The sequence below is a fragment of the Cheilinus undulatus genome, linkage group 12 (genome assembly GCF_018320785.1).
Source record: "Cheilinus undulatus linkage group 12, ASM1832078v1, whole genome shotgun sequence".
NCBI classification, from domain to species: domain Eukaryota; kingdom Metazoa; phylum Chordata; class Actinopteri; order Labriformes; family Labridae; genus Cheilinus; species Cheilinus undulatus.
In genome coordinates, this window is record NC_054876.1 from 29,940,132 (window position 1) to 29,962,087 (window position 21,956).

Here is a 21,956-nt window from a genome sequence, read left to right on the forward strand (position 1 = left end):
TCTGGGTTACTAACAATGATCATTGTAAAATAGCTGCATGCACTGATATTTTTCCTTTATTCAAGGATATATAGAAAACCTGAAAAGAATAAATATTATCCAATGTAATCCACTACAGATTACTGGGAGAAGTCAAGTCTCAGTGAGAGCTCAGCAGTAAGGCACAGACACATCTAATGGTGTTTCACTGTTCTGATGTGGTCAGAGGTGAGTAAGGTGGACACATCTGCCCTACTCAAGAGAAAAAGCAAATAATTACTTAAAAAATGTCTGCTATTATTTATCATCTTTTCTTTTCAAACTAAAAAATGCCCAAATGTAAAATAAATGCTTACAGTAAGAAATTACTGTCTTCAGTCCGGTAGATTTACTGGAATGATAATAAAAACAAATTTGAAGCTGCTTTTCTCAACTCATGAAAACTCAAAGTAAAAGAAGTCTCAATGGAGAACTTTTAAGGTGTAGTAAGAGGATTTAAGCATCTTTTCATTCTTCAGATCATAGAAGAGCTACAGATTTAATCTCATACTATTTTTTCTTCATAAATAAAGGAGACCCACAGTCTAATAATGCTTTTTAGCTTATATTATGATACTCTACAGAGCTCATTCGCTGCTTCACTCTCAGGCTCACCTGTAACACCTCTGCTCCCCTGTCACACACCAGCCTCTCCTGCTGCCCCCTCCTCCTCATGATGTAGCTGGATATTCACCAGCATTAGATCATCTCCTATAGGGACTTAAGAGTCTTTGACAATTTTGCAGCATCTTGATTGACTGTTTTTTGTTTTTTTTTTTCATTTGGCGTTTATTTACTGTTCCAGTCGATCGTTTTGGCGCATAAGTTTGTTTCCTCTGAATACTTTCACTTTCAAGTGGGAGCTTAGTGGGGATGGGAGAGGGGACAAACAGACCTTTAGGAGACGTGATCGGACCAGTCCACAGTCAGTATAAGGGGCAGCACCTCTATGGAGCCGGTACATAATGGAAACGAATAAATCATACTGGCCCAAAAGTGTGTAGACCCCCCAAGAAATGCCTGGTTTGCCAGGTAGTGAGTCTATCCCTGCTGGCAGTAGGGTTGCCAGGAACTTACTGTAAAATTAACGGTATATTGCTGTTGCTGAAATTTACAGTTTGCTACTGTTTTTATAAATACAGCAAAAAGCTTTTATTTTAAACCTTAACAGGAAAATGCTGTTAAAAAGATTAGCAGTTTATTATCGTTTTTTTACACTTTTTCTTAAGAGGTACAGTAAATTTGCAGATTTTTACAGTGAATTATCGCAAAATACTACACCTTGCTGTGAATTCATTTCCTTCTAGCAAAACTGACAAAATATTTATTTTTCTAAACCTAGTGATTTGATAAGTTACTCCTTACATGTCATGTTATAAACACCATGTTTTAATGTGATAAACATAGCCTTTGAAACTGCAACTTAAAATGTCAAGACAAATAACAAAACTTCAAGGTGTCTTCTCAAACCATGTCTCTTTATTAAAATTGAACATACATACAGGTATGTATGAAGTATCGCTGCTGTCGTGCCAAAACCTTCTGCAAAAAAGTCAACTTTTCAAGGTTTAACAATAACTGGCAAATTTTTTATTTGTTTGTATATTGGGTTTTTAATGAGTTTGATGGTTCTTAGGATCATCAAACTTTCTCATAACTTAGAAAATAACTTAAAACTTCAATTCTACTTAAAACACTAAAATAAAACGAAAATAAGTCTGTTTAGGACTGACAACAGCAGTCTGCTTTAAGCGTTGCTGTCTAAGAAGATTATAACACAAACAATAAATATCAAAAAATTTGGTTGTAAAGAAATATTGCATCACTATAAACTGAAGTTTCCCATAGGCCACTACAGAACTACATTAATGTCCACAGATCTGGCATGGAAACATTATTAAAGGTACTGTAGGATATCCTGGACTAGAGACATTTTTGCTGTAGCTCCCTCTGAATTTCCTTGCTGGACAGGAGCTGTGGGATTCTGTATAGGGGAAAAAAACAACATTAGAACAAAAGCAATAATACATTAAATGAATTATCTGAATTCAATTTTCAGCAACTGTTAAGATCAAGCTAATGTTAGCTGGCAAAGAATTTACTCACTCTGTGTGCCTGCAGTGTTTGTGTGTCATGTCAAACTCTAGCTAATGGTAATCTTACAAATGACCTCAAGCTTAGTAAATGATGGTTTTTGCCTGTTCTAACTAACAAAGCAGTAAGGCACTCACCCGTTTATTGTTAAGATGGAGTTGGATAACAATATGTAAGATCAGGTACTTGCAAAGAGAAGCTGTAGGAAGCAGAGCAGAAGCACTGGGTATATGGGTGATGTGAGCGCAGCAACAGAAGCGGCGCTAAGAGACGCTAAGAGTATTTTTGCCTCCAGGATGGTTAGCTCTGAAAACACTAGACTACAATAGGTTTGTTTTGGAAATAAGCATAAAAAGGGGCTGTGATCATGTACTCTTCATGTTTCAAAAACATTTGTAAGTACTGCTTTAGTTCAGTAGACATTAGGCTCATAATTTTCCTATAATGTTTTTCCTGTCATCTATTGTTTGATCTACATTTGTCACTTCTCTTTATGAGCAGTTATGCAATGAAAAATGTCCTGACTTTGCACTGTCAATGACATAACACTGATGCACTGAGATTCCTCACAGCATATTAACTTTTCAAAATCCTGTAACACCGGTATGTTGTCCTCTGCTCAGGAGAGACTGGATTTCGCCATGAAAGAGATCATCTTTGACCTGCTGAGTGTCGGGAAACCTGCCAAAGCCTTCAGTCTCAACCCAGAGGTAAAGACCTTCATTCATGAACACACAATCACATAGATAAACGGAGTATCTGCTGGCCATGTATCAAGGATGAGCAATCCAACATTTATATGTAGTGTTCAGACAGTGGGGGCAGTGAAGAACAATAAGCTCTCTGTTAGAGCTCTGACATGTATCACCAGGATGAAGGAGCAACTTGGGAGTTCATCATAAACAATGTAATTACAGGTCTTACGAAAAGAAACAAGTAGTTCACATTACCGAAGTTTGAAGGGGAAATCCCATGAGTTCACACAGTAAAGTCATTTTACAGGTCTGGGATGAGGGGCTGAAGAAGATGTGAAAATGTTTGCTCCTGTGAGGATTTCTTTTTTTAAATACGGTTATGAAAGAACATTGATAATGATGACTCTATATGAGCTTCAAAAGTGAAGAAAAGCTTCAGTTACAAGACTGACTATTTCTGAATAGTTCTTGAATACCTGTAATTCAGGGCAAGGTGTCAGAGGAGATGACAGCATGGTGGTAAAACCATTAATTCCATCTTTTTTTGGCTAGTATCATGTCTTATATTAAAAAACTTCTTAGCATGGACTAAAGATATGTGTTGTCTGTGTTCCAGCGTATGAACATAGGTCTGCGGGCATTCCTGGTGATAGCAGACGCCCTTCAGCAGAAGGATGGAGAGCCTCCAATGCCCAACACAGGAGCCACTCTGCCATCTGGAAACTCTCTGAAGAAGAAGAAAACTTATCTCAGCAAGACGCTCACTGAAGAGGAAGCCAAACTAATAGGTCTGTGTGTTTTTGATGAGGTTTTAAAGTTAAGAGCCTGTATGATTTGACAGTTGTCATAAATGTCTGTCTCTGTTCTCCACAGGCATGTCGCTCTACTACTCCCAGGTACGAAAGTCTTTGGACAACATCCTGAGACACCTTGACAAGGAAGTGGGTCGTTGTATGATGCTCACCAGTGTCCAGATGCTCAATAAAGAACCAGAAGACATGATCACGTATGTAACTATAATCCTGGTATTGAGCACCATTCTATTCATTTGTAATTAACAGGCACTTTCAAATAAAAGGTTGTGGATATTTATTGTCTGAAAGTTTTAAAGTTTTGCAAAATTACCATAGAATTTTGATAACATGAGAAAAAGCTGCAGCTGTAGCTGAAAATTGACATTTTACATATGCACTGAAAAGACCTCCACATCATCAACAAAAGGTTGCCAAGCCTTATGTAATTTCCAAACCTTGTAAAGTGAAGCAGAGAAGTTTTTCTGGTTGTTCCTAACATCCTTGATTGGCAAATCAAGCGACAAGCTGAATAGGTCATGAACTCTTGGAGCTGAGTCTTCTAAGGCCACTTCTCTCTTCTGCCACCCTAAAGACTTATCTTAATTGTTGTAATTAAAAATGTTGCAAGAACCAAGTTTCTGTTCCTTAAGAAAGTGTCACAAAGCTCATAGCCCATCTTTTATCTTTGACAGAGGTGAAAGGAAGCCTAAAATCGACCTGTTCAGGACGTGTGTGGCAGCAATTCCTCGTATCCTTCCTGATGCCATGTCCAAACCTGAGCTTATAGACTTGCTCTCACGGTGAGTTTTAAACAGGATATCTAAATGTCCATTATGTGTGACAAGATACTGTTTTTACAATACACTCAAACATGTTTATTTTATTTTCACTGATGATTTTATCTGTTTTAATTTATTTGTTTTGAAGCTTGTTTAAAGAAATTCATTAGAGCGAGGTGGTAAAACTATTTAACTTGTTCATATGTTTGTCATCTATTCCTCAGACTTACGGTACACATGGATGATGAACTTCGTCTCATTTCCCAGAACTCCCTGCAGAGTCTGTTGCTTGATTTCTCAGACTGGAGGGAAGATGTCCTGTTTGGTTACACACATTTTCTTTTGCGTGAGGTATAACTGAACTAGCAGCTACACAAGTATGAAAAGAGTACATAATGCATTAAAATAATTCTCTGCCACAGAAACCTAATCTATAAATGTGATTCTGTATAAATTATTCCAGGTCCAAGACACCCATCAGGGTCTGCAGGATGCGTCTGTGAAGCTCCTCCTCCAGCTGCTCACACAGTGGAGGTTAGCTCTGCAGCTGCAGGGCAAGATGCGCGGTGGAGTTGAGGTGTGTACAGCTTGTGTGAAAATTAATATGGTGATGGTCACATTACAGATGTCTCTTTTCCTGTTTTAGTCCAGTCATTATGCTGTCTTCATTCAAAGTTACAGTGCATATTGTCCTTTTGTGTCCACAAATAACATTAAATGTCCTCTATCTACCCCTGATGATTGGTTGGTCCAGTTTTATCCTGCTGTGAAAATGAAGGTATAATTTTTCCTAAACTTACTCCCCCTTTGTTGTCTTTTTTTCTCCATCAGTCCAGCCCTAGACTGCCTGATCGAAGCCCTCACTGCTCAGTTCTCCATGCAGTTGAGGGCCTGGCTCTTCTGCTGCTCTGCTCTTGTCAGATCAGCACAAGGAAGCTGGCAGTCGGTGTGTTAAGAGAAATACGGTGCCTCTTCACAGCTCTGGGACATGCTGAGGTATGAACAGGGAACCCATGCAAACAAAAAAAATCTAAAGTTAATCACCAGCATCTCACTTTTTAGACTTCCTCCTAGATTTAAGTGACTGTTGAAATACATAAACACTCAAACGGAAGTTAAACATGATGTTATAGGTAGCAATTTCTAAGTTTTTACACAATGAGAATGATTTGGAAATATTTATGATTGAGGAAAATCTAATTGACTGTACTGTCACTGTGATCAGATATGCAGCATATGCAGCCTGTGAATTCTCTCACACTGTATGACGCTGTTATAAAAATAGCTGACTCTATAAATGTCCTCCCCTCCAGGATGACGACAAGCCCATGATAGAAGTCATGGACCAGCTAAGCCCAGCTGTAATGGACAGCTTTGTTCATGTAGCTGTGTCTGACTCAGTAAGTTTACATGCAGCAGTATTTACATTGAAGAAATATTAGAAATAAACTATTTTGTTAAATTCTTTTGTGTCTCTTCTGTTGCCTCTCCAGTCTACCTTGCCACTCCACCACAACATTGACCTACAGTGGTTGGTGGAGTGGACGGCTCGTCTGGTGAGCAGCTCATACGACGTGAAGAGTCCCAGCCACGTCTGGATCTTTGCCCAGTGCATGAAGGACCCATGGGTGCTCTGTCTGCACATCTTCCTGCGGCAGGAACACCTGCCCAAACACTGCTCTATCGCCTTGGGATATGCCTGGCCCTATGTGTTCACACGCCTACAACTGCTGCTGCCACTGGTCGACCCAAAGTACAAGAACACACATTAATTATGTCTTAGTAGTTTCTTTTTTGCACTTATCATTCACAAAAGGATCCATGTTTATAAAAGATTTAGATACCCAACCACCTGCTTGTTTTCTTCTTGTCTCCTGCAGCAGTCCTGTGAATGCAAAGAAGACCAGCACAGCAGGCTCTAGCGACAGCTACATGTCTTTATGGCGAAACTACCTGATCCTGTGTCTGGGTGTGGCTAAGCCAAGCATCATGTCGCCTGGTCACCTCAGAGCCTCCACACCAGAGATCACAGCCACCACACCCGATGGCAGCGTCACTTACGACAACAAGGTATGTTTGCCTGCAAAGTACAAAAGTTAATAAAAAATCTGGATGGTTATCTTTGCTGCCAGAGGACCAGTTTGGTGCACAGCCAGCAGTATTAGAAAACAAAGAGAAATTAAAGAAATATTAGACACATCAGAAAAACACTCCTGCATGAGAGTTAAAACCAAAGACCTGTTTCCTGCATGTGTTTTTCACTAATAATGACACAGCATAATAGAAACCAGTGATGGGCTCCACCAAAGCAAAGTATCTCAGTCGCCTCTTGTGGCTGGCTGCAGTATAGATGATCAGGACTGACCTCACTGTTAAAGGATACAAAAAGTACAAACATTTAAACAACACCATGCTAATAAGACCACAATAATTAGTATATTTCAGTTTAACCAAAAGTGTGGTCCCCACAGTATCTGTCAAGAAAAATGCTGACCCTTGTGCAAATATAGTTGATGATCCCTGTTTCAGATCTTTAAAGAGGAGAGAAATTGTAAATATTCTGGATAATAATGACTTGTTTTTGACTTATTTCTTTTTAATTCAGATACCTGCTGCATGTCTGTATATTTGTTTTTGTCTCTCAGGTGATAGGCACTCCCTCAGTAGCATGGCTTTTGAAACAACTTGTTCCTCTGATGAGAGCTGAGAGTTTGGAGATCACAGAGTCTCTGGTGCTCGGATTTGGATGCACTAATGCTTTGGTCTTCAGGTAAATGAATATCAACACTGCCAATACTTGTTACACATACTACACCGGGTTCAAGTGTACAATGTAGGCCATCTATTTGTCCATTCCATGGACAAATGTCCAATTTAAAGCTGAAATGGCTTGAATCTTGAATACGTTTTCATAAATTGTCATTCATTATGTAATGCTGTTCAGGCCTGTTCTTTGGTGTGTTTTCTTTGACGGTGAATTACTCTTACATTTAGGATACAAAAGAAATGAATGATGTGCTAGATTTGCTCCTCATCTCTTACATAAGAACAGTGTGATTCATCAGTCTCTTAACCCTGCCTTCCTTTATTAGTTATTCCCATCAGTCTTTACATTCACTTCATAACTGAAATGTGCTGCATGCCTCTGAGACATTCAGCAGAGAAAATAAAAACCTGGGCCTCTGATGTAGAAGAGGTTTCTCAGAGGGACAAAAATGTAGCACTTTTTGATAGACAGAGGATCCTTTGTGAGAGAGAGGTATTTCATTTTGAAAAGATCACCTATTTTTAACTCCAACTGTTTTCCAATAGGGCGCCCATTGTTATGAAAGAGATTATCAGTATCCCCCAGACGAATTTGTCTAACGTTAGACTGTGTGAGGATTAGTGGTTTTAAGGGCATTTGACATTTAGGCTGCACAAGATAGATATCTGTTACAAACGGCTCTCTCCTTAAATCAGAATATCCTCATTCACCTCCATCTGGGTGGCTGTGGATGAGTGGGTTCGATCCTCAGCTCCTGCAGCCACATGTCGATGTGTCTTTGGGAAGACATTTAACCCTAATTTGATCTTACTGATTAACCAGTAGTATGTAGTATGTGTATGGATGGGATTAGTTAACACTGATGTGAATGGGTAAGGGTGATCTGCAGTTTGTAAAAACACTTTGAGTAGTCAGATGACTCAGAAAGCACCATATGAGCTTAAGTCCATTTACCATTTACAAGGAAGGAGATTTAGCCAGTGTCATTTAGAAATGGAGCAATCAATTGATTCCCTCTCTGATCCTGTGTGTTTATAGAGAGCTGGTTGAAGAGCTCCATCCGCTGATGAAGGAAGCACTTGAACGGAGGCCTGAGGTAACACACAAGCACCCACAGAAAGAGAGAAGGATAGAGAACTGCTAGATAAGATTTACTCCACTAATCCCAGACAGAAAACTGTCAAGAAATATGCTCTTGGTAGAGTGTTAATTGAGATTAATGTTTATGTAAATAATGCTGTTGATAAAGGTTAAGGTGTGTATCTTTCAATGTGTTTGCTCATGGCTGCTGGCAATCCTTTTCAGTCATTAAAGTCGTTACTTTATTATTCATGAGAATGAACTTTATCAATTATTACTTCAGCTAAAGGTTAGCCACTTTTCCTCGTAGAAACTTATTACCCAACTTTAAAAAACATGCACAAACTTCCAGGGGAAACAGATTTGGCTATGTGTTTTTGCAGAACAAGAAGCGCAGAGAGAGGAGGGATCTTCTTAGACTGCAGCTGCTGAGGATCTTTGAACTGTTGGCTAATGCAGGAGTCATCAGTGACAGGTACCACCCACATTTAAACTCCAAATGCCCTCTAGTTAATTTGGTTTTGATGTTTCATTATGTAATACAGCTCATGTAACTGAGGTGTCATTCTTTCTTATATACAAAAATATCCATCACTTACTCGTTTCCTCCTTTAATTTCTAGCTCAGCGATGCATATTTATGATTTTCTGTCAAACTTCTAAGATGATCTCTGTGGTTGCTAAAATCATGATTCCTCCTCTAAAGCACTAATGGAGCATTGGAGCGTGACTCCCTGGCTCTGGGCGCCTTGTTCCTGGAGTATGTGGATCTCACTCGGATGCTCCTGGAGGCTGAAAATGAGAAGGAGCTGGATGTGCTTAAAGACATCAGAGCACACTTCAGTGGGATGGTGGCTAATCTCATCCAGTGTGTTCCTGGTAAATTATTTAGATTTCTTTATATACCTACAGTATATGTTAAAGTTCATTGGTATTTTTTCAGATGTTGTGGCTCTGACAGTGTTTTGCATCTGCAGACTAAATTTCCTTGATAGATAGTGAATATACAGTCCGTCAAAGTAAAGTTTTTCTACTCTAAGTTGACCTATTTTCTCTCTCTCTTTCACTCTCACCTGTGCAGTTCACCACAGGCGCTTCCTCTTCCCTCAGCAGTCTCTGAGACACCACCTCTTCATCCTCTTCAGCCAGTGGGCCGGACCCTTCAGCGTCATGTTCACTCCCCTTGATCGTTACAGCGACCGCAACCACCAAATCACTCGCTACCAGTACTGTGCTCTCAAGGTTGACGGAACTATTCTCACCACACAGTTGAGGCTATTCTGTTAAGTTTTTGTGTCAATGCATCTGCACAACCTTAGCATTAACTTAACTTTTGTCCCACAGGCCATGTCAGCAGTTCTGTGTTGTGGTCCAGTGTTTGACAATGTGGGACTCTCTACTGATGGCTATCTGTACAAATGGCTCGATAACATCTTGGCCTGCCATGACCTGCGGGTAGGGTCAAATGTTGCTTCTCCCTTTTGCACTCAGCTGTGAAAATGGTGTTTTGATTAATAAAATGGTCTATACACATGTGGATTTTCTCATGAAAATTGAACATTTTTTGGAATTTTTTAACACTAGTTTACACCAGGACAAAATACGTAGAAGTCAATTATGCACTCACACTGTTGCTCCTCTTGCCGCACTATGTAGCTAAAAATCTACGTTTTTTTCCCCCCCAGGTGCACCGTCTAGGGTGCGAGGTTGTCATCCTGCTGTTGGAACTGAACCCAGACCAAATCAATCTTTTTAACTGGGCAGTGGATCGCTGCTTTACTGGGTCTTACCAGCTCGCATCTGGCTGCTTCAAGGCCATTGCCACCGTCTGTGGTAACAGGTGGGGAATTATGAGTTTATTACAAATGCTACAACAAAGACACTGAATATCCAACTGCCCTCTTAGCTTAAAAACTCCCATGTAGAGGTTTAGGTTAACTATAAAATGTAGTTATGATTGAAAATATAAATCATTTAGGAAAAAAGCTAGTCCCAAAAGTCTTGTTTTGGTTGCAGTGTATTTCGTAGATTGTCCACAGCCATTTTAACACTTATAAAGTAAGTTTTCACCATAATCTATAATGAATGACTGTTGTCTCTACCAGGAATTATCCATGTGACCTTGTGACTTTGCTCAATCTGGTGTTGTTCAAGGCTTCAGACACCAGCAGAGAAATATACGAGATCTCCATGCAGCTGATGCAGGTATATATAGTGAAGATCTCACTCCTCATTTGAAATATTTCTTAATTGCACAAAACATGTCTGTGAATATTAGCAGTAAAGTCGATATAATGTTTCTGCAGGTGCTTGAGTCTAAACTGTGTGCATACTCTAAACGCATGGTGGAGCAGAAACCTGGTAATATTTTATATGGAACACACGGCCCCCTGCCTCCACTATACAGCGTCAACCTATCTCAACTCTCAATCCAGCTGGCCAGCATGTACCCCGAGCTCACTCTGCCTCTCTTCTCAGGTACATTAGCATCTGTTGTGTCTTGAGTACAGATGCAAAGAGCAGTATCATACGTGTATTATGTTGGCACTACCCAATGCATGCTGCTGATGTAAATACTATAACTCCACACTCGACCTTTTAATGTCCCTTTTTACGATGTTTCAAAAGCAAACACTGAATCAGATAAGAAGTGTTTCAGAAGTTGCATTATTGAGACATTTTTGTTTGATTTTCTGAATGCTTAGTAGTTGCATAATATTGAAGCTCTCATTGAGCTTTACTTATAAAGCCCTTTTCAAAATCAACTACAGAGTGCTTCACAAGGATAGCAAAACAGGCAGGTCATAAAATGAAAAGCAAAGACTAAAAAAAACATTTCAGAAGAGATTGGATGCATTGAAAATAATTCTTGAAGACACAGAACCCATTTAGGTTGTTTTTCATTAAAATTGAGGTAATACCATACCATACCATACCATACCATGAAATACTTTATCATGCCATGCCATGAGTTACTATATATCCCATCCCATCCCATACTATATAGCAACAACAGTCCACATGTTAACAGAGACGCACCACAACTGACATCCGTTTCCCACTTTTTATAAGATCTGCATTAAGAAATGCACCATAAATAGAAGATAGAAATAGAATGAAATAATAGATACATACATTTTTTCACATTTTTATCTTGTGCAGAGGTGAGCCAACGTTTCCCGACCACACACCCTAACGGCAGACAGATCATGCTCTCTTACCTGCTACCCTGGCTGAGTAACATTGAGCTAGTGGACACTGGGCTCATGCCACCTGCCTCCAGCCCCTGCACACCAGAAGAAGAGCCCCACAGCCAAGGTCAGGGTCTGTCCCCCTGTCTGCGAGGAAATGGCTGGGGATCCCTGCAGGCAACCTCGCTTGTGCTGAACAACCTCATGTTCATGACTGCCAAGGTAAGCGGCCATATTTGTGTTTTTTTTAATATGTAAAATCAATTAAAAACTGATGTGCTGTAACATGTTTTTTCTTACATTATCAGTATGGAGACGAAGTTCCTGGCCAGGAGATTGAGAATGCTTGGAATGCACTGGTAACAAATGAGAGATGGAGCAACAACTTACGGATCACTTTGCAGTTCCTCATCAGCCTGTGTGGAGTCAGTAGTGACACAACACTGCTGCCATATGTAAGTGTAGCTTGAACACAAGCCACACTGCTCTACTGTACAGTGGAAATTCACAGTTTCCAAGAGGATTTATTGATAAAAAAAATCATTTTATATATTTGTCTGCTTTTAGATCAAGAAGGTGGTGATTTACCTGTGTCGTAACAACACAATCCAGACCATGGAGGAGCTCTTGTTTGAGCTGCAGCAGACAGACCCGGTCAACCCTGTGGTCCTGCACTGCGATAACCCTCCTTTTTATCGCTTTGCTGCCAGCAACAAAGCCTCCACTTCACAGACAGGTGAGAGGAATCATTCTCAAATACTCTGCAATGTCAAATTATGCAGAACCAACTTTCAAAGCTGGGCTTTTGGCAGGAAATCAGTGCACTCATGATTGTTCTTTTGTCTCTTGTCTAGGAACTACCTCCAGTAGTAACACTGTGGTGGCTGGTCAGGACAATCTGGCAGACACAGATGAGAGCAAGCTGTGCAGAGAGAGTGAAGAACGGTAACTATTAGTATAATCTTAATTTTTACTTATGCAGTTGCATTTAGCTCTACACTTCAGAGATAAACTTTGCATGTCATGCATCTTCTCAGGAGGGCTAGGGCTCATAACAGACTGGAGTCTCGCTACAGCAACAGCTCAGGAGGCTCCTATGAAGACGAAAAGAGTAAGTTCTCTTTGGTTCTCATGGGAATGATAGTGACAAATGACTGGACAGTATTGATATTAACTTTCTCAGACTCCTGGCTTGTTGATAATAATACTCTTTATAGATCTATTGCAAGTGACCTCACAATGTCTGCCTCACCACAGCCTGGGTGCCAAAAGGGACGTGTTGGCATTAGTGCATACAGTGCTTCTGTTGCAAAGTAAACATTGCTATGTAAAATGATTTGCTGGTATCTAACTCTGACATTTAAAGCTTTCTAAACTTCTCCTTTTACAAAATGCACACTACAAAGATTATCACTGGGGATTTGTAAACAAGAGTATTTCTTTAGCTCTTTAGCTCCATTCTCAAGGTTTAATATGTTCCACTGTTCACTTGCACCTTTCAACTGAATGAGGTGTTGAAACAAAAAGTACTCATGAATGCCTCTGTGTAATTTACATTATATACATGTCTGAAGAGCATATTTTAAAATTTTAATGATAAAATAAAAAGTGTTCACACATCTGTGCTGCATAGGCATTCAGGTTTATGTATTTTATAATGTCACTTAATATGTATGGAGAAGCCACTCTTTCAGTCTGGTCATGGCAAGTTTCACAGTTTGTGAGCGCCCTCAAGGTGGCTAGGCTCATTTGTCAGTGTCACTGACATTTGAATTAAGAAGGCTAACTCTTCTATGGGTCTTTTGGTTCTTTTACATGCTCCAAAATACACCTGAAATGTAATTGTTGACTAGAATGCATGGTAGCCTTATGTCAACAGCAATAACTCTGCTGTCCACTGTCGTGAGGGAGGTTATAGTAGTCACATGTCTGAAATAGTAGAATATTGGGAGCACTTTATTTTAGTGGGCCCTAATAACCTTATAATTTTATAGTAATAAGTAATAATTATCTAGTAATTTCTCAAGGATAAGGTGGTAATTACAATGTAAGTAGTTGTATTTTACCAAGAAATAACTTGGTTATATTAAGGAAGTATTTACCTTGTATCAACATATTAATTATCAAGCAATTTCTTGTAATACCATTTCAACTCTCTGCTAAATAGGTGCTATTTTACCCTAACCCTCTTTCTCTAACCCTTGTAATGTTATGGCAATTCTCTGGCAATAAGGCGGTAAGTCCTCCCTGAAAAATTTTTAAGTAATTTTTAGGATTTGGGTTAAGGTTAATGTTAGAGTAAAACACTACTCAGATACCAGAGAATTGCAACAAAATAACAAGGAATTACTTGATAATTAAACACTATTACTAGCTAAATACAGTTAGCACAAAAAGTAAGGAAATTTGTGTTTGGTAGAATATTTCTTTGTTGTAACAATGCTTCTTGGCAATAAATCTTATACCGTTGGAAAGTCAGTTTATTTCCCTTTTAAATGGTGCCACATTTGTAAGGATCATGCATTTGTGGGATGAGCAGCAGAGCTGAGTATGTGGGTTGCGCCCATGAAAAATTTGCCAATTTTGCGGAACACCAGCTTGAAGATGCCCTATTGCACAGGCCCTGTCCAGGTCAGTCAAATGTGGCATGTCAATTCTTGGAGCAGACACCTACTGACCACTGTAGCAGGGCCCATGCTCACAGGTGCTGCCTATCAGGTGCCAAAACAAGTCAGTAGCAACAACAAAATAAGCTGTTTGGCATTGGCAGAGAAGATTTGGCAAATTTTTCATGGGCAAAACCCACATACTCAGCTCTGCTGCTCATCCAACAAATGCATGTTCCTTACAAATGTGGCACCATTTAAAAGGGAAATAAACACGCTTTCCAACGGTATAAGATTTATTGCCAAGAAGCATTGTTACAACAAAGAAATAATCTACCAAACACAAATTTCGTTACTTTTAGTGCAAAGTTTACTTCCCTAATATATTTCAGAGTTGTTACTTTTAAAATGCCAAGTTATCCTTATATTTACATTACCATTCAGAGTGACAATCAGTGTTGTTTTAAATAGGACTCTGCATCATATACTGTGTCATTCACTACAGTTTGTTTTTTGATGTTTGTGTTGAAGTTGTAAATCAAGCATGTTTTTGGAGACAAGCCAAAGCCCACCATGTGTCCCCCCTTGACACAGCTACAGATTTAACCTCATCTACACTGATGGTACCAGTCTATCTTTAGCAGGCGTCTGTGTCAGGACATGCCCTCGTATGAGTCTGCTACTGCTGCAGTCGGCATGTTACCAAACAGAGCTGTAACCAGCCAAGAATCAAGCTGGGTCCATAGTTTAAAAAGCTTTTTTCTCAAAGGAACTTTGAGTAAGTGTTGATTTTAGTGACCCCTGTGTATGAAGTAGTCTGCTATCTTATCCTGTACATGTTTAAGTAGTGTTTTCTGAAAAAATATAACGCGCCCTGCCCTTTTGAACTTCCAGAAATATCACCCACTGTGAATCTTTGATGTGAAAAACACGACAAAGCTCCTCTCTGGTGCACTCATAATCTCTTTGACACATACAACCTGGCAACAGTTGTAGACATTAAATTACTGTGCAGTAAGTCACCATCGACCCTGGTGGTCTGGTTTGTTTTGTAAGTAAAAAAAAACTATCAGTAAGCATTTCAATCATGAAACTTCATTTGTAAAGCACTTTTGAACAAATTAATACAAAACAAATAATACCATAGATGAGACAATCTCAGAGATGCATATTTAAGATCCTTAAAGACTGATATTGAAGAATATTGTCAACTTTGAAAACAACAATAAATGATGGTGCTATTAAAAAAAGGATCTTCATCAGTAAGGCAGTCAGATGTGGACAAAACAGAAATATATATATATATACAGTGCTTAACAAATTTATTAGACCACCACCAAAAGTAAGGTTTATGCCACAGCTGCCCTAAATTAACAGCATTGGTAAAAACTGGTAAAACCAAAATCATTTTTTATGTTTCTGCAACGGTTAATACACCAATATGTAGAAGATCTTTAACCCAAATGATATTTTTAATGCTAAGATACAATTAATATTTTTATCCATGAATTTTCAAATTCATTGATTTACATAAAAACTGAAAAAGTAGTACAGCACATTAATATTTGTTGATTAATATGTCAAATTATAGTTATTTACTTGCATTCCTGAAGAGAAAAATGAGTTTTAGTGGTTGAATGTTATGCTTGATTAATTTCTGACTTCTCAGAGAAGCCCAGTGAGCCGGCTCAAATTTGGGTTTAAAAAGGTGAATTCAGTTTAAAATTCCTCATTCCTGTTCAAAATGGTAAAACGTGGAGAGCTCAGTGAAAATGAAAGAGTCTGCATTAAAGCACTTCATAATGCTGGATGGTCTCTGAGGCAGGTGGTCTAATAAATTTGTTAAGCACTGTATATACTGTGTGTATATATATATATATATATATATATCTTTTCACTAAGTATGATGTTTTTGTAGATGATCCTCTCCCACCGTATGCTGGTTGGCTTCTGGGTGTTCTGGAGACCAATCATCCTCAGCCGTTACCCATGCCTGTTAACGGAGGCTGCTGGGCTCCACTGGTCGATTACCTCCCGGAAACCATCACACCCAGAGGGCCACTGCACAGGTACAGTACAAACACAAACATGACCACACAGCACAGATCAACGTCTCTGAAAGAGCTCAAGACCCAGAGTTGGGAAAGTGATGATCCTATCACCCAGACAAATTGGCAGTCGGAGTCAGCATGGTGAAGTTTTTTTCTCGCAATGATGGGATAAAGGTATACCTCCTTGCAGCTGTTCTGATGAACTCCTCCATGAAATGACACCAAGCCAGCTTCTCTGCTACACAAAGAATGGCTATCACAAGGAATTACAGATTAACCTTTACAAAAATATATATTTTGTGTAATTATTATGTATAAATATGTGCTGGTTTGCAGGTGTAACATCGCAGTAATCTTCATGACTGAAATGGTGGTGGATCACAGTGTGAGAGAGGACTGGGCTTTACACCTGCCCCTGCTACTACATGCGCTTTTCTTGGGTAAGTGAACAAAACACAACATGCACATACGTTAACTTTATTTCACCCCTTTCTTGATGTCATTTTTTTCCAGGAATGAAGGTTTAAATTTGATTAAGATAATTTTAAAATTATGTTAAAACTGGACTAGTTGGCTGGCTAGCCACATAAACTCAGAGAGTTTTCCAGCATCTCTTGCTCTTATCATTCATCAGCTGGACAGAAGAAATTTGAACAACAACGATATGATCAAAGATCACCTTTTACTGTCCTTTTTGTTTACATACCTACACCAAGAATAACGCAGAGGTGTGTCATTGTTTCCTGTGACGTCCATTCAGCTCATAGCGTGAGAGTTGGAGGATTGATCTCTCAACAAAATGGGCATTTCAGAGATGCTCATCACATTTGTAGATTAATCAGTTTATGGTTCAACCCCTTTTAAAGTAAGTAAAGAGAAAATTAGATACCTAGGTATATAGGTTACTCGTAAGCATAAGGATCTGTTTAAGGCTAACTTTCCACCTCTGTTATCAAGTCTTGAACAGGACATTGAGCGCTGGGACCCCCTGCCTATGTCTTTAGGTGGAAGGATTAATGTGATCAAAATGAATGTCCTTCCTAAATATTTTTATTTGTTTCAGTATCTTCCAGTTTTTTTAACCAAATCTTTTTTCTATAAGCTGAACAATAAAATACCTTCATTCATATGGAGCAAAACAGTGCCAAGGATAAATAGAAATATATTGCAGAGACCCCAAACACAAGGAGGAATGGCACTTCCTAATTTCATGCAATATTACCGGACAACCAAGATTAGAGCTTTACTTTACTGGATGAGGAATGACGACACCAGTCCCAGCTGGAAAATGTTAGTTGCCGCATCTGCTAAATTTTCCTTGACATCTTTTCTTTGCTCAAAAATGTCACTTAACCAATTACAGCTTTTACTTCAAACCCTATCATCATTCACTCATTGAAAATTTGGAATTAATTTAGACATTCCTTTAATCTTACTGAACTTTCACATGAAGCTCCAGTGACAAAAATCATGTTTCCCCCATCATTGATGGATGAGGTATTTGATAAATGGTCAAATATGGGAATGGGCATGTTGTCTGAACTTTATGTGGATGGTGTGTTTCCATCTTTTGAACAGCTGTCACAGAAATTCACAATTGGCAATTCAGATTTCTACAAATAAGACACTTTGTAGCATCTAACTCAGCCTGTTTCTCTCAACATCCCTCAGTTTCTCTGTTAGATTCAATTTTTAAATGTAAAACAGTCACTAAACAGATTACTGGAAAAATGTATGCACTCATTAGCTCACAAAATCTAATTAGTTTGGATTGTCTAAAGAATAAATGGGAGATAGATTTAGGTGAAACAATTCCAGAGACTATACGGCAGCAGGCAAGGATTTACTCCTCTTCAGTATACCTTCATCATACTATAATTCAGTTTAAAGTGGTGCACTGGTTACATTGGTCTAAAGATAAACTAGCTAAATTCAAAAAAGATCTTGACCCTACATGTGATCGTTGTAAACGAGCTCCTGCCACAATACTACATATGTTTTAGTCATTCCCTAAGCTTTGTAGATACTGGTGCTCCATATTTGAGACCTGTTCTAAAATATGTGGTACAAGAGTAGATCCCTCTCCATTAATTTCCTTGTTTGGTGTTATCCCAGGAGACATCCATCTTAATGTATGTCAGAGAAATATGATTGCCTTTTGTTCCCTTTTTAGCGCGAAGACTAATTCTTTCTAAATAGAAGGACACTGTTCCCCCAACATATGGTCAGTGGATAAGGGAGGCTATGTGTCTTGTGCACCTAGAAAAGATCAGATATACTATCAGAAGGTGCAGCAAGAAATTTTTATGTTGCTTGGCGACCATGTATGTCTTTTGTTAAAAAAAAATGACAGCTGACAGTATAATGTAGTACCCCTTTTTATTTATTTATTTATTTAATCTTTTTTTATCATTTTCTTTTCTCCTTGTCTATTAATTTTTTTTTTTTTATATTCGTGTAACATTCGTATGTAATGTTCATCATATGTAGAAGGAAGAAATCTGATTTATATATATATATATATATATATATATATATACAGTGCTTAACAAATTTATTAGACCACCCTAACCAAAGTAAGGTTTATGCTACAGCTGCCCTAAATTAACAGCATTGGTAATTACCAAAATCATTTTTTATGTTTCTGCAATGGTTGATACACCAATATGTTGAAGCTGTTTAACTGAAATGATATTTTTAATGCTAAAATACAATTATTATTGTTATCCATGAATTTTCAAATTGACTGATTGATTGATTTACATAAAAACTGAAAAAATAGTACAGCACATTAATATTTGTTGATTAATATGTCAAATTATAGTTATTTACTTGCATTCCTGAAGAGAAAAATGAGTTTTAGTGGTTGAATGTTATGCTTGATTAATTTCTGACTTCTCAGAGAAGCCCAGTGAGCCGGCTCAAATTTGGGTGAATTCAATTTGAAATCCCTCATTCCTGTTCAAAATGGTAAAATGTGGAGAGCTCAGTGAAAATGAAAGAGTCCGCATTAAAGCACTTCATGATGCTGGATGGTCTTTGAGACAAATATGACAGGTGGTCTAATAAATTTGTTAAGCACTGTGTATACAACTGAATGTTTTTTTGTTTATTAAAGGCAGGTTAAGTGATGAGAAATGGGGTAGTGGGCAGTTTGTTTTTTTGTTCCTCTCTGTCCTTTCGTGTTGTTGTTGTTGATTGTCTTTTTGTTATATATGTGTAAAAAATCTATATAAAGGCCTTAACCAAAAAAAATGTGCATTTCAGAACAGACAATTATCTTGTGTCACAGCAGCACTTACCCCCTTGGGTCAAAGTTGCTCACAAATTGCTTTCTTTTAAAACGTGGACACACTCCTGCCCCGCTCCTTCCTAAATATTTTTATTTGTTTCAGTATCTTCCAGTTTTTTTAACCAAATCTTTTTTCTATAAGCTGAACAATAAAATACCTTCATTCATATGGAGCAAAACAGTGCCAAGGATAAATAGAAATATATTGCAGAGACCCCATACACAAGGAGGAATGGCACTTCCTAATTTCATGCAATATTACCGGACAACCAAGATTAGAGCTTTACTTTACTGGATGAGGAATGACGACACCAGTCCCAGCTGGAAAATGTTAGTTGCCGCATCTGCTAAATTTTCCTTGACATCTTTTCTTTGCTCAAAAATGTCACTTAACCAATTACAGCTTTTACTTCAAACCCTATCATCATTCACTCATTGAAAATTTGGAATTGATTTAGACATTCCTTTAATCTTACTGAACTTTCACATGAAGCTCCAGTGACAAAAATCATGTTCAAAAATGGTAAAATGTGGAGAGCTCAGTGAAAATGAAAGAGTCCGCATTAAAGCACTTCATGATGCTGGATGGTCTTTGAGACAAATATGACAGGTGGTCTAATAAATTTGTTAAGCACTGTGTATACAACTGAATGTTTTTCCTGCAGTAGGATGTACTCTGCATATTCTAGGTACTTGCAAAGTTTGAGTTTAGGATGTTTGTTATAGATCCAGCATGTGTTACTGTGGGCATGAGCTGTCCAAAAGCTCATTTGTGTTGTCCCTGAAATATTTTACTGGAGATTTAAAGAGATAATGTTACAAAAAGCTGGTAGATGCTATACATGAGAAGTTTACTCTTGGTTCAAGATTGTCACTGCAGGCACTATGATACAACAAGCTCTTGCACAAGTGGGTTTTTTTGAAACTGCACACCTTCACGGCATCTTGCAATTCATCATTTCTGTTTACTTTGCCTTTAAAGTTTTGGTCATTTAGAAACTGTCTATTTACGGAGAAAGATAGATTTGCAGTTTGATATGATTCACAAAAAGTGAAGAAAGGAAAGTGAAAATTTTCTTTTTCTTTTCATATCTGAGTCTAGTTTTTGTCTAAGTGGTTCTTTTCTGTACTGGACAGGTCTGGACCACTACAGGCCAGAGGTCTATGAACACAGCAAGCGTCTCCTTCTCCACCTCCTCATCGCCCTCTCCTGCAACAACAATTTCCAGGTCAGAGTGTGATCCAAAAATGTGTTGTTATTTGCCATTTTAAAGGCATATTTAATTCAACTATCATGCACAGTGACCGTAAAAGCCATACTGTCAAAATAAGTCAAACACTTTTCTGCTTAACTTCAATAGCTACTTAAGGAACCTTTTGTTGTCTTTTCAAGGTCATAGCCTCCGTTCTGATGCTGACCAGGGAGATCAGCGACAACAAAACTCTTACCATCAAGTCAAGCTACCACACTGAGTACCAGCAATCCCGTAAGTTTGAAAATAAAGGCCTGTTCTATCAGTTTGTTCAGCAAAATGCCTGTAAAAATACTTGAAACTGCAAATGATTTGATATAGCATGCAAAGCAAGTAGTTCATTTCTTTGCTCATGTTTCTTTAGATGCACCTGACTTTCTACGAGAATGGCAGGCATCTCCAGTCGTGGACTCCGGCCTCAGCTCCACTTCAAACTCCTCTTCTGCCAGTCTGGGTGGCGGCAGCACTGCAGGCAGTGTTGGAAATTTGCCCCTAGTGACTCCTGATGACCTGGAGGACCTGGAAGACACAACCAATGAGACGGACGAGAAGACAAACAAACTCATTGAGTTTCTCTCCACTAGGTATGAACACACACTCCCAGTGATGTTATGAGGAATTTTAGGTGGACATATTTTCTTGGAGGTGTGTTTGTTGTGTGGATGTGACAGTGAAAATCTCACTGTGTATGTGGCTCACTTGTTCAAGTGCTGGTGTAATGTGTATATGGTGCTACTGGTGGTGGGTATACAGTGCCTGGAGTACTGTGTTGTCATTGCTCAGAGCGTTTGGGCCGCTGTGGGTGCACGAGGACATTACACCAAAGAACCCTAACTCTAAGAGTGCGGAGCAGCTCTCCAACTTCCTACGCCACGTCATCTCTGTCTTCAAGGAGTCCAAGTCAGGTGGGAAACAACGCTACTCATGCCATACTTTTTTCCTATGTTTTAAAATTACCAGGATTTATGTATTACCTTGTGAGCACTTCATTCACTTCTGAAATCTAAATCTTATTCAAAATACAGATGGTTAAATGTGTTTCTTTTTATTCTAATATGCCATTGATCCATCTGTTTGTACAGACTTCCACCTGGAGCAGCAGCTGAGCGATGTGGCTTTACAAACAGCTCTCTGCAGCTCGTCACGTCACTATGCCGGGCGCTCTTTCCAGATCTTCAGAGCCCTGAAACAGCCAATCAATAACCATGCAGTCGCTGACCTGGTCTCACGCCTGGTTGAAGTGGTGGGAGAACACGGAGACGAAGTGCAGGTGAGAGTAAGCTAGAGAGTGAGGGAATATTACAACTTTTAGTTTACTCTATGGTGCATTTTGGTGC

General features: G+C 38.8%; 1 protein-coding gene across 7 annotated transcripts in view; it reads left to right on the top strand.

Moving 5' to 3' along the window:
* fryb (furry homolog b (Drosophila)) overlaps window positions 1-21,956 on the top strand; it is an 85,351-nt gene that overhangs the window by 45,833 nt on the left and 17,562 nt on the right. For 5 of the 7 annotated variants that reach the window (XM_041800986.1, XM_041800981.1, XM_041800982.1 and 2 more), the window contains exons 14-44: window positions 2,736-2,822; window positions 3,424-3,595; window positions 3,681-3,813; window positions 4,294-4,401; window positions 4,605-4,731; window positions 4,844-4,957; window positions 5,212-5,376; window positions 5,694-5,780; window positions 5,874-6,133; window positions 6,261-6,450; window positions 7,026-7,150; window positions 8,186-8,243; window positions 8,611-8,702; window positions 8,933-9,105; window positions 9,308-9,468; window positions 9,571-9,681; window positions 9,912-10,066; window positions 10,332-10,431; window positions 10,533-10,704; window positions 11,389-11,639; window positions 11,726-11,872; window positions 11,985-12,153; window positions 12,272-12,362; window positions 12,455-12,528; window positions 15,942-16,092; window positions 16,411-16,514; window positions 20,504-20,595; window positions 20,760-20,853; window positions 20,984-21,203; window positions 21,373-21,524; window positions 21,702-21,889. In XM_041800986.1, the coding sequence (XP_041656920.1) occupies window positions 2,736-2,822; window positions 3,424-3,595; window positions 3,681-3,813; window positions 4,294-4,401; window positions 4,605-4,731; window positions 4,844-4,957; window positions 5,212-5,376; window positions 5,694-5,780; window positions 5,874-6,133; window positions 6,261-6,450; window positions 7,026-7,150; window positions 8,186-8,243; window positions 8,611-8,702; window positions 8,933-9,105; window positions 9,308-9,468; window positions 9,571-9,681; window positions 9,912-10,066; window positions 10,332-10,431; window positions 10,533-10,704; window positions 11,389-11,639; window positions 11,726-11,872; window positions 11,985-12,153; window positions 12,272-12,362; window positions 12,455-12,528; window positions 15,942-16,092; window positions 16,411-16,514; window positions 20,504-20,595; window positions 20,760-20,853; window positions 20,984-21,203; window positions 21,373-21,524; window positions 21,702-21,889 (4,323 nt within the window). The remainder of the gene's footprint in view (window positions 1-2,735; window positions 2,823-3,423; window positions 3,596-3,680; window positions 3,814-4,293; window positions 4,402-4,604; window positions 4,732-4,843; window positions 4,958-5,211; window positions 5,377-5,693; window positions 5,781-5,873; window positions 6,134-6,260; window positions 6,451-7,025; window positions 7,151-8,185; window positions 8,244-8,610; window positions 8,703-8,932; window positions 9,106-9,307; window positions 9,469-9,570; window positions 9,682-9,911; window positions 10,067-10,331; window positions 10,432-10,532; window positions 10,705-11,388; window positions 11,640-11,725; window positions 11,873-11,984; window positions 12,154-12,271; window positions 12,363-12,454; window positions 12,529-15,941; window positions 16,093-16,410; window positions 16,515-20,503; window positions 20,596-20,759; window positions 20,854-20,983; window positions 21,204-21,372; window positions 21,525-21,701; window positions 21,890-21,956) is intronic. The other 2 variants (XM_041800983.1, XM_041800988.1) reach the window with 1 other exon arrangement.